The sequence below is a fragment of the Eptesicus fuscus genome, chromosome 20, assembly GCF_027574615.1.
Source record: "Eptesicus fuscus isolate TK198812 chromosome 20, DD_ASM_mEF_20220401, whole genome shotgun sequence".
Lineage (NCBI taxonomy): Eukaryota > Metazoa > Chordata > Mammalia > Chiroptera > Vespertilionidae > Eptesicus > Eptesicus fuscus.
In genome coordinates this window covers 8,891,044-8,903,121 of record NC_072492.1, presented here as the reverse complement: position 1 = coordinate 8,903,121, position 12,078 = coordinate 8,891,044, and the positions used below count along the sequence as shown (strand labels likewise).

At 44.7% G+C, this 12,078-nt stretch overlaps 1 protein-coding gene across 1 annotated transcript in view; it reads right to left on the bottom strand.

The window, feature by feature from the left end:
- The window catches only part of LOC103296960 (myosin-13), a 47,386-nt gene extending 38,926 nt beyond the window's left edge, over positions 1-8,460 (bottom strand). The window contains exons 1-9 of the mRNA XM_008153586.2: positions 8,257-8,460; positions 6,253-6,396; positions 6,016-6,172; positions 4,516-4,543; positions 4,318-4,429; positions 3,061-3,153; positions 1,315-1,378; positions 1,123-1,221; positions 918-1,021 (exon numbers count right to left, since the gene is read on the bottom strand). Coding sequence (XP_008151808.2) covers positions 918-1,021; positions 1,123-1,221; positions 1,315-1,378; positions 3,061-3,153; positions 4,318-4,429; positions 4,516-4,543; positions 6,016-6,172; positions 6,253-6,396; positions 8,257-8,460 — 1,005 coding nt within the window. The remainder of the gene's footprint in view (positions 1-917; positions 1,022-1,122; positions 1,222-1,314; positions 1,379-3,060; positions 3,154-4,317; positions 4,430-4,515; positions 4,544-6,015; positions 6,173-6,252; positions 6,397-8,256) is intronic.
- Between the last annotated feature and the right edge of the window lie 3,618 nt (positions 8,461-12,078).

Sequence of the window (12,078 nt, the reverse complement as noted above, 5' to 3'; positions counted from 1 at the left end):
TGGTTAACTGAAGTGTATTTGATCACGAGCATTATCTACCCGCTTTAAAACAATTAGCATCACTTGGGAACCTCACAAAATGAAGGCCAAGAAGCTGGACCCTGGGCAGTGCTCCTGGACAAGACAGCCCTTGTAGCTTCGGTGAGGACCCGGCCAGCAGGGTGGAGAGGAATTGCTCAGAGACGGTGTATTTTTGTTAAAAATGCAAATTCTGTAGTAGAGCAGACCTGGGTTCAGACACTTTCTCTGTCATTTATAAACTCTGTGCTTTCAAGCAAATTTGTATTTTTCTAAGATTCTGTTTCCACCTTTGTGAAATGGGGGGGCATAGTGGCACCTATCGCAGAAGGGGTGTTGAGGCTAAACTGAGGCCATGCAGCCAAAGGCTCTCATCTCAGATCCTAGCCCACACAAGTGTTCAATGGATCGAGTCATTGTTTTAGTAGTTATTAACCCTGTAGGTACTCCCCCAAGCAGCAGGCAGGGACCCGAGGGGCCTGCTGGGACCTGGGTGCCTGACAGGAGGTCGAGGTGGTGGCAGCAGGAGGGGTGGAGCGGTTGCTACAGACTGGGGCTGTCTCTTCCTGCTTTATACTTTTCTGCATTTTCTAAATTTTCTTAAAGAACCATGTAGATGGATTTGTAACCTGAAAACGTCCAATAAACCCTTTAAAAACCTGGCACATGCAGAAATGTACTCTAAAATGCAAGCGAATGAACCGAAGGCGGCTTTGGAGGACTCTCCGCACTCTCATTCTGAAGTGGAGCTCAGCGGGGAGGGTGCTAATTTCCTGAGCTCTTGGGTATAATCGCCCAGCAGCCCTGGATCTCAGTTTTCTCATTAGATCTCTAAGGTGCCTCTCAGTTCATAAACACAATAATACAAGCTTAAAGCAATAAGTCAGCACAATGCTTACATCAGTCGCCAACAGTTCTTCACTATCATCGATGCTGGCCACGGTGACCTCTCCTTGGCTCACGAAGGGGAAGTCAAAGGGGTTGGTTGAGATCAGAAGCAGGTCTGTGAAACACGAAGATACATTTAGCATCTCAGGCTTTTGTTTGTTTGTTTGTTTCATTGTGACTGATTTGTTAGATGAGAACAATAGTCTAAGAACTTACCAATTAGTTCTGGCTTCTTGTTTGACATGATTTGGTAAAAAATATGATAGCTCCTCTCACTGGATAACTGAAACGTCACTCTGGATTTCTCTAAGAGATCTACGGTGACAAAAAATAATGTCATGTCAGGTTCCCCTAGAGATGCCTTTGTGGCCAAAGACCAAGGTACCAAAATAGAGTGTTTAGACTCACAGGTTTCAATGTCTGCCGATGCCAGCTTTCCTGTGGCTCCAAAATGAATCCGAATGAACTTCCCCTGTCCAATGGCAAGTGGACAGACACCGCAGTAATTTTACTTCCTTGGTTAAATTTTCAAACTCTTTTCAAAACTTTTGACAGTCTGATTGGACCATCTGTGTGACTTATTTTTTGCCTTTGGCTGTTAATTCTGATATTTCTTGCCTCAGTTTTCCTTACTACTTACTATAGGCAAACCTATTTCCCAGGCTCCAGCCAGGCTCTCTGGATCCCAAAAGACCCACTCAAAGTCTGAATTCTCCATTTTGTGGGGAGGTAGAGGTAAAATTGTGTGTGTGTGTGTGTGTGTGTGTGTGTGTGCGCGCGCGCGCACACACACACACACACACACACACACACTCCTTTCTTACCTTATATGCTAAAGTTGTCTCTACCATATTTGAGGGTGAAAATTTTGCTTTACCTGTTTAACCAAAGTCTGGCATGTAGTTGGTACTCAAAAATATTCTCAGTATTTTCTGAATAAAGCTTAAGAGGAGTCAGTGAAGGGTCAGTGGAGGTATGTTTGAATTGTAAGTGTTGGGTCTTCAGTGTTGTTATCTGCTGAATGGAAGATGATGGAAAATTCGCCTGCACATGTTTGGAGGGTTAGAGGTGAGCAGAATAACCGGAATGATTGCGACTTCTGGGTCAGGGCCAAGAGAAGAGGCCTTGGACAAAATAAATGGGAGTGAGGATGGGGAGTACCTGAAAGCATCGTCTTCCATTTGAAGCTGGTGCCATGTTAGCACAATAACTAATTGGCCCAAGTATGTGTAACACATCTCTGCTGTGCAACACGTCCCTTACAAGGGAGAGTTTAGTTGTCCACTGGGAATACAGGCGTGCAAATGGGCAATGCACAAAGGACCATGCGAAAGACAAAGAGGTCAGGGCTTGGAGCCACAGTCTTTAATTCATACACCTACCTTCTCATCAAATATGATTTTATCTTGGAGAGGTGGCAATAAAATGCAAGCCTGAGATCATTCTGCTATCGACATGTGTGACATTTTGATGCACTTTTGCAACCACAGCCATAAAAGAAGGCTTTCCCTTCAGGTTCTTGCTCCACTGGCCAGTGAAATTAGGTAGAGGGCTGGATTTTATTTGTTTTTGTTTGTGATTTTGTTGATGTTTTTTGTTTTTTGCCAAGGTAGAAGTAAATTCATCCTTAGTTGAGCTAATCTTAAGTGAAATGTTGATGGATGAACATATCCTTCAATATCTTCAATATCAACTTCTTCCCAATACTTGAGCTCTTATGTCTTCAACAGGTTTTTCCTACTCCCAATACCTCCTGACTTGGAGGAGCTCAAATCTGCTAACTTAATTCACACTGAGGTTTTTGTGGCTAATAAGTCAATGGATATTGCTAAATGGACTTCGTACTTTAAAATGTTTCCACTGAGAGACACCAACTTTAGCGTAAAGGAATTGCTCTCCTCTTGTGGAATTTGAATCATGTGGTTTCAGGATGCTCTGAGGTGATGCTGACTAGTTAGGAAAGAACAGTTAAATCTTCCCTCTGCCAGGAATAAGCCAATACTGTCTTCAAAATGTATGAGAATATCCCAGTTGGGTAGATTGACCATAATCACGTGGGGATAGAATAAGGCCAGCTACATTCTAGTTTCATAGCCAGCACTGGAAGAAAGGGCCTGGTTTTGGGGGATAGTTGAAAATTGGACTGAGTCTTACAAATCTCGAGGAGTTGTCATTCCTCACGGTCTTGGCGTTTCCAAAGGCCTCCAGCAGGGGGTTGGCCTGGATGATCTGATCCTCCAGGGTCCCCTAGTAATAAACAGGAAGAAGAAAAGAGAGGACTTTAAATGTCTTCTGAAGTAGCCCCTTCGTGACTCAAAAGTGTGGATGCTCTGGCGAGGGTCCAGGGAGAGATGTTGACCAGCTCACCTGGTGGCCAGTTCAAAGTGTACCCACAGCCCCATCTCACCTGAGGAGGCTTCCAGATCCCATCCTAGAGGGGGTCTTATTTGCACAGCATCAAAGTGGCTTCTGCCACAGCAGATTCCAAGTTCCATCCAGATTTCCCTGGCTGCCTCTCTTCTCTGATAACATCTCATTATAAATCATAATTTTTTTTTTTAGAATATATGCCTCTTTTACTGCATGTATCATGATCCATCCAATATAGACATTTGGGTTCAGAAGTATAATAGAACCCATGAAGTGACCCAAGAGATCACATAATAGAAAGAGTGCTTCTCAAAACAATTTAAAATATTCATTCAAGAACATTTTTTCCATTGCTTTATAGAGAGAAGAAAGGGAAGGAGAGAGAGAGAGAGAGAGAGAGAGAGAGAGAGAGAGAGAGAGAGAGAGATCTATTGGTTGTCTACTGCACCAGGGCTAGATGGAACCTGCAAACCAGGTACATGCCCCCGACTGGGACTCGAACCCGCAGCCCTTAAGTACCAAAAAATATTTCATGAGACTGATTCCTCAGAAGTCCACTTATAAAAATAGAGTGTTTACCCTCACCCTCACTGATGGCTTATCGTTCTGGCTCCAGAGCAGCTTGGAAACTACTGTCCAGCCCAGTGGTTCTCAAAGTGTGATCCCCAGACCAACAGCACGAACAGTGGGAATATGTTAGAAAGGCAAAAATATCAGGATTGTGAATATGAGATAGAAATTTCTATCAGGAATTCTGGGCCTGGGCTCAGCCATTGGTGTTAACAAGCCCTCTTAGTGATTGACGTGTGCTCCAGTTTGAGAACCGCTGGCCCACACCATTCCTTCTCCAGTGGAGGATGTGCAGCTGCTCGAGGTCACTGGGCTGTTGCTGATGGAGCTGGTGCAAGAGCCTGAGTCCACTAGGTGGACCCCATAAGCACCGCTGGGGCTAGACCTTGTGCTGTGCATCTCTGCTGAGCACAGAGCTCTGCATACACGGGGCACCCACCCAGCAAGCCTGGGGTGGAGGAAGCTGCTCACCTGCATTTTGCCTGGCTGTTGCTCCTTCTTCTTGTCCCCAGTAACTGCAATTGTTGCAAAGTACTGGATGACACGCTTGGTGTTCACCGTCTTCCCCGCACCAGATTCTCCGCTGTTGGTTTAAAAGTGAGTGACGTGAAGGAGTGGAAAGGGTGGCGCTGGCTCCAAGTCATCATGGTGCAAACACAGGTTACTCACGTGATGAGAATAGACTGGTTGTCTCGATCTAGAAAGACATAGGGAAGCAAAACAAAATACATAAACAATAAAAACAGAGAGTATAAAAGTTGGGCAACGTTGGGGGTGGTTAGAGTCTGGCTTTGCCATGAACTAGAAGTGTGATGATCTGGACATGTGTAAACTTCTTTGAGATAATTTGTGCAGATTTCCCAAACACGTCATATGGGCAGCATGGGAAGTGAACAGCGAATCCCACAGTTCAATTAAGATCTGTCAGGCTTGTGTTCACAGATCTTAATTCTTCAGTGGCACTTTCTCATCTCCCTTTCTAACAAAGAAAGTCTCAGACTCAGAGCTGTGAGAAGCCACATCTTTGAATTAGAATTTGTGGACACTGATGGGTTGACATCGCATTTTTCTTTTACCTTTACCTTCCACTTGTGGAAAGTGATGGTTTTCCATTGACAGTAGTGTTATGGGTTTGAACTGTGTCTCTCCCTCCTCCCCAACTCATCTGGTGAAGTCCTAACCCCCGGTACCTCAGGATCTGAGCTTATTTGGAAACTGGGTCATTGTAGATGCAATTAGTTAAGGTGAGTCACACTGAGAGTAGGTGGATGCTTAATCCAATATGACAGGTGTCCTTATAAAAAGAGAAAATTTGGGGACAGATGCACACAGGGAGAACGCCACGTGGACAAGAAGGCAGAGATCAGGGTAGCACTTCTACAAGCCAAGAAGCACTGACTATTGCCAACAAGCCACCCGAAGCTCCAGGAGAGTCATGGAGTAGATCCCCCCTCAGCCCTCAGGAGGAACCAACTCTGCCCACATCTTGATCTCAGGCTTCCAGCCCCCAGAGCAATGTATCTCTGTTGTTGGCCCCCAGTCCATGGTACTTTATTACAGCATCCCTTAGGAAGCTATTACAAGTAGTGATACTAAGCTTCCTTAGCTTTAGTCAATTTGAAGAAGGATATTAAGCATGCAGACATGACTAGGATTGCGAATGTGACATGAGAATGACTGGAGTTTGGATAGCATTGTAGTAGAAGACTTTTAAGTGTCATCAGATCCCAGATGCTTGCTTCTACTTGTATCTGCACCACAGCAAGGCAGGTAAGAGTTGGACAGACGGAAGTGACATTAGGCATGACGATGTGATGGTATTACCACATCTCTATTTCTTGTGCCATTCTGGAAGTTTAGTGAAGAGAAAGAGGAGCTTGAAATTGGGAGGAAGACTTTGCATTCCTAAGTGGCTACCAACACAGTCTCTCTTTCATGTATGCCCATGTTGGGGGTTCTTAGGAGGTGGGAGCAGGGCTCCTCCTGTGTCCCACATTCCCCCAGATAAGCCTGTGTTTATGGAAGATACTGCACCCGGGCTTTCCATCATGAAATCATCTGTCTCCTAAGGTCACTTTGATCATTGAACCATTCAGATGACTGAGGCCTGTGAAGGGCTCAAATAATTAACTATTTGTTTTTAAAATATGGGTTGAAGAAAGTACTCACCAGTCAGCATGAACTGATAGGCATTGTCAGAGATGGAGAAGATGTGGGGCGGGGCCTCCTGGCGCTTTTTGCCTCGGTAGGCAGCCACCACCTCGGGGTTATACACCGGCAGCCACTTGTAGGGGTTGACGGTGACACAGAAGAGGCCCGAGTAGGTCTGAGAAAATCAGAAAATGCAGCATGTGGGTCATGTTTTTACTCAGAGAGATAAACAAACAGATGTGGAAGGGCGCTCACGTAGATCATCCAGGCTGCATAGCGCTCTTTGAGGTTGTACAGCACAGCGGGCTCGTGCAGATGGGTCATCATGGCCATGTCCTCGATCTTGTCAAATTTGGGAGGGTTCATGGGGAAGACCTGGTCACTGTTCAGAGTGAGTGTCTGGATAATGAGAGGAAGAACAATGATGGGAGTGGAGCGGATGACTCGTACCCCAATCTGCAGGTATGGAGGAAGCAGTGAGAGACTGCAATGCATTTCCAGGCCCAGAGATGATCCACAAATAACTCCCTGATTAACCTAATTCTGGTCAAAATGCATAATCAGTTCAGGTCTGCTGCCCCCAGTCAGCATGCCATTCGATGTGTCAGGAGCAGGTTCCAGGTGTGCAGAACAATAGAGTCCTTCAGCCCTCGGGGTCCAGGTAGGACTCAGGATGGCCGGGGCCAGGGCAGTGGCCTCTGTTTACCCCATTTGCTGTGCGTGCTGGGGTGAGACAAAGGTCGGAAGGCTGGCAAGAACTACTCCAATGTATTCTGTGCGTCTCCACCTCAGTACCTCCACTCACGTGGGCTCTTTGTCTGGAATGTCTATTAAAATGCTGTCTAGAAAGTCTCCAAGTTCAGCTCAAGTACCATCTCTCCATAACATGTTTCCTCTCTCCCCTGTCCTTTCAAGGCTTTCGTAATTTTCTAAAATCCTCACCCAAGGATATGCTTATTGATTTTTAGAGAGAGGGGAAGGGAGAGAGAGAGATTGATGTGAGAAACATCCATCAGTTGTCTCCCGTACACACCCTGACAAGGGAATGAACCCACAATCATTTTGGCGCAGGAGACAACGCTCCAACCAACGGAGTCACCAGGGCTAGGCTTTCACAACGTGTGCACCTCTGCTCCGGTAGTTAAAACCTTTGGACTTGCAGCGTAGTCCACGACTGAACGGTGTGTTGAGACTATGACTTAATTTTTTCCTTTCCGTGTTTTCCCCACCTTTTCCCCCCATTCAAGCATGCCACTGGCTCTGCACTCCATTACAAGGAAGAGATCTAAAATAGGGCAGAAAAGAGCCTCTACGGCTTTCTGGCTTTTGTTTTCCAAAAGCCCAAGTCTCTAGAAGAAAGTTGAAGTTTTCACTGAAAAGAGAAAAGAAAGGGGGTTTGTTGGCATAGATCAAATCTCTTGCCCTCAATGAGAGAGACACCCAAGGGAGCACAGGGGGCGATGGAATGTCTGTGAATCCCAAGGTTCAGGCTCTGGGACTTGTTTCTTTTCAGATCCTTCAGGGAGGCAGTGAGGCCCCGGTGTGGTTCTGGGTAAGGTTGTGAAAATGTGGCACAAGCCTTGGGGGGGGGGGGGGGGTGCGCACCAAGAATAATTGAAGAAAATTTATTTTTTTTAATTATAATTTCCCAGTGAAAAGAGGTTGAAATCAGAGATTAAGTTCAATAATTTAAAGAAAAACAAGATCTGTCTTGTATGTCCGAGTTTGTGGCCTGAGATTGATACCTACCATGTACATCTTGACTTCTACACTAGGTGATAAACGTTGGGAAGGCAGGTGCTGAGATTTGATTCTATTTGGAAAGAGACAAACGCTGTAGCCTAGAGGTGGTGGGCATCCAGTAAATACTGAATTGAATGGTGCACTATAATTCTCTACATTAAATTAGGTATTGCCTCTGGAGCTTCCTCTGTAAGTCACTCTGGAGCCTAAAGAGCTATATTTGCTCAGCCCACTCAGTAGCAATCAGCACCAATCTCTTTCTTAAATAGTCCAAGCTCTTCCACCCTCACCTTCCCCTTTCTCCAAAGCAAACATCACAAAAACTCTCAAAGCCCAAGACCTCAGAGAAGGAAAGAAGCAGGAGCAAAGGTGTGTGCCGTGGCAATTTCCCCCGCTGCTTCGCTGCAGGATAGATAAATGCCAGATTCCTAGGGACCCGCATGCAATTTCCAATATTCCTCCCTAAGGAAAATGAGACTGCCCTGATTATCAAGGACATCTGAGACCAGCACTTACCCGGTCATCGAGGGTCTTGACCGTGACTTTGTCATCTTCTCTGCTCTGAATCATACCTTTCACATATAATTCCTTATCATCCACTGCAAAGCAGGATTTCTTAGAATCAAATGGGCGGTTCTGTGCTTCAATTCTCTCCTTCTCTGGTTTCCGCAGGTAGGGAGCAGCTTCTCCAAAAACGGCCATTTCTGCATCGGAGCTCATGACTGCAGGGGGCTGGGAAGGCCAGAGGTGGACTCTGAGTCTGGAGTCTGGGGAGGCAGCTGAATCTGAAGGCCCCCCCGCTGTTATTTCCATTCAGACAGAGAGCCAGATTCACAAGGTCCCAGGATTAACCTAGGTCCTGGGGAATCCGGGACCAGATCTAGGGGTTTAGAGCGGTCAAGCGGGGTGAATGAGCTCAGGGGATATTTTACTCTAAAAGAAAAGTCTGAGGAGCTGTTTTTATTTCTGAGTGTTGATGTTGGGAATCTCTCTTAGTTCAGCCCCGTGCCTGGAATTGTGAACCAATGAGAGGACGTCAGGGAGAGCCCAATAAGGGAGGCCTTCCTTAATTATGCAGCACGCTTGAGCCCCTGCATCTTGGTGTCATCACCAAACCTGAAGGGTGTCTGGAAAGAATTAGAGGAAAGCCGAAACCGGTTTGGCTCAGTGGATAGAGCGTTGGCCTGCGGACTCAAGGGTCCCAGGTTCGATTCTGGTCAAGGGCATGTACCTTGGTTGCGGGCACCTCCCCAGTAGGGGGTGTGCAGGAGGCAGCTGATTGATGTTTCTAACTCTCTCTTCTTCTCTGTGGAAAACCAATAAAATATATTAAAAAAAAAAAAGAATTAGAGGAAAGGTGAAATTCCTAGTAGAAACTTCAGACAACCCAGTGGAAAGAATGAGTTGCACATCCAGTATTGCTACACGTATGTAGCTAATTACAGGCAACAAGGTGAGGGGAGGCATTGTGACCTAGTGCAATGGCTCCACATTTTCACATGCACCAAATTACCTGCGGGGCTTGTTAAGACATAGGTTCTAGGCCTCAACCCCAGAGTATTTTATTCATCAGGTCCCGGCGGGGCCTGAGAACCTGCATTTCCATAGAGTTGCTAGGCAGTGCTGATGCTGCCTGGCCAGGGACCACACGCTGAGAACTGGCGGCTTGGAGCCTCCTCCTGCAAGTGTGGTCCTTGAACCCGTCGACTCAGCGTCACCGGGAAGCTGGTTAGAAATTCAGAATCCCAGACTCACCCCAGGTTACAGAATCGGGATCTGCCTTTTAACAAGATCTCCACATGATTTCCATGCATTGCAGAGCTCAAAGCACTGGGCCTAGTGTGGTGGTCTCCAAACTTTGGGTGTGCGTAGCTGTGCCCCGGTGTGACAGTGTTTAATTAGGTTAATAGCTGCCTTGCAACTCACTGCCAGTGTGTGTGTGTGTGTGTGTGTGTGTGTGTGTGTGTGTGTGTGGTATTAAGTGTCTCTCTCCCCCAACCTCCCACTCATCCTTCCTGTCACTCCCTCTCTCCAAATCATCCCCATTCATCGGCCCTTCTCTAAAACGTGGCTTAAAGTCAGAGCACTGAATTCGGTCAAACCACTTAACTTCTCCAGCCCCCTGTCTATTTCCACTTAAAACAAAGAAGAAAGCCTAGGGAAGCTCCAAGGTCCCTGCAGGTTGTGGGGCTTTCTGATTCCTTGTCCTCATCTGCATACTGACCATAAAAAGAGTCACATTTTACGCCCACCGGCCCACCCACACGTCTCTTAAGAAAAGTTTACTTTTTTTGAACAAGGCCTTTCGTGTTCCCCATTAAAAGTGGGAAGTTGAACATCTGATCGTTCTCCCTTGGCCGCCCCCCTCCTATCTTATCCTTTATGAAATGGCTCCTCAGGGTAGTGCTGCTTCAGTACCCTTCCCGGCCCCACCTGCTTATCTCCAGCTTTATTCAGATGCATTGTGTGTTAGTTCTACTTCCGCCAGTGGCTCTGCGGGACGTGTGTGACTTGTGGCTTTCGTAGTAAGAGATTAGACTTCAGGGCAGCACCGCAATGAGGTCCCTGCCTGCAGCCCTCACGCTGGTTGGCATTTTCTCAGTTACCTCCTGGGAGAAGAGGGAGAAATCACCCACCCCGCGTTCCCCTCTCTGAAGGGGTCGCTAGCGTTGTGGTTTAAGTGGGGTTCTCAAACTTTGTGTTCTCAGAACCCCTCACACTCTTAAAAAGGAGAACACAACCAGCTTTGCTTTATGTAGGTCCTAGCGACTGATCTTGACTATATTAGAAATTAAAAGGGAGAAAATTTAAACACATTAATTCATTTAAAATTACTACATCATCTATTATGTTAACACATATAACATGTTTCTATGAACAGGACTATTTTCCAAAACTGAAAAAAATTAATGAGAATAGCATTGTTTTCCATTTTTTCAACTTTTTAAACATCTGCTATATAAAAGACAGCTAGATTTTCATATCTGCTTCTCTATTCATGTTGCTATTTTTTGTTATTGTTATTGTTGTTATTGAAGTAATTATAAAAAATCAGCCTTGGCCAGGCCAGAATGGCTCAGTTAGTTGAAGCCTACTCAACTACACCCAAAAAGGTTGTGTGTTCAATCCCTGGTCAGGATGTGTGCAGGAGGCAACTGATCAATGTTAATCTCTCACTTTAATGTGTTTTTTTTTCTCTCTCTCCTGTCATTTCTCTCTCTAAAACAAGAAAAAAAGAAAAATCGTCCTTACACAGTTATGTAATTTGAAAAAAGAAAGAGTATTTCAAGTAATTGTGGATATTTTTCTTAGATATTATGCCAAAACTTGACAAGTGGTAGATTCTTAAAGATTAGTTGCAATGTGGAATCTGAAACTATATCCACAATTTTGTACTCTATTACATTAAAATCCATTGGTCTGTATTTGAGCTTTGAATGGATCATTTTCCCATGTAGAATCATCATACATTAGTCATTTGAAAAATATTGCTTTATTGTAGAACTTTCTAATGTTGACACATTTCATTATAGAATATAAAGCAATCACAATCATTAATATCAGCACTGACCTCATTAGACATTCTTCAAATATTAGGAAGTTGTTAAGCTAGTGGTGACAGATACCTGTTTTCCAAAATTCAAGTTTTTGTTTGGAAACTCAAATAAATCATTAGTAACACACACTGTTAGTCTTTTTCTTTCAAAATGGCAAGCATACTTTGTTGCATTTTGAGAAAATGTCTGCTAAGTAACCAAGTCTTAATAACTATATTTTGTCCACTTGTCATTTTTTCAAGTAAGAATTGTGCTTTATAAATAAACTAGAGGCCTAGTGCATGAAATTCATGCACTCTGGGAGGGGGGGGAGTGGTCCTTCAGCCCGGCCAGCGCCCTCTTACAGTCCTGGAGCCCTTTGAGAACAGTTGCAGATTAGCATGAGGGAATATTGTTAGGTTACAGGTTTACAACCTTATATTATTTACCTTGACTTAATGTTAAGCCTGGTACCCAAAGTGTTGGAAGATGATCCATATCTAAGCTATCTGTGGTTGGGACCTAGGAATCTCAAATTTTTCCAAGGGCCTCAAACACAGTGATGTTTGGGAAACCCTGGTTTAAAGCATTATTTTGCTTTCCTAAAGCATTTCTTTTCAAAACCATGGTCCTATTGGTCATACACAACATGATTTCAGGCAAATGCTCTTAAATTTTAATAATTATATGTTTATTTCAAAGTCTATTACCTTATTTATCAAAATCTAAGATGACATCGAGTATAAAATAGACAATGTTGTGTTCCAGAAGTAAAGGATAAAAAAAAATCGTAGCTAATTAC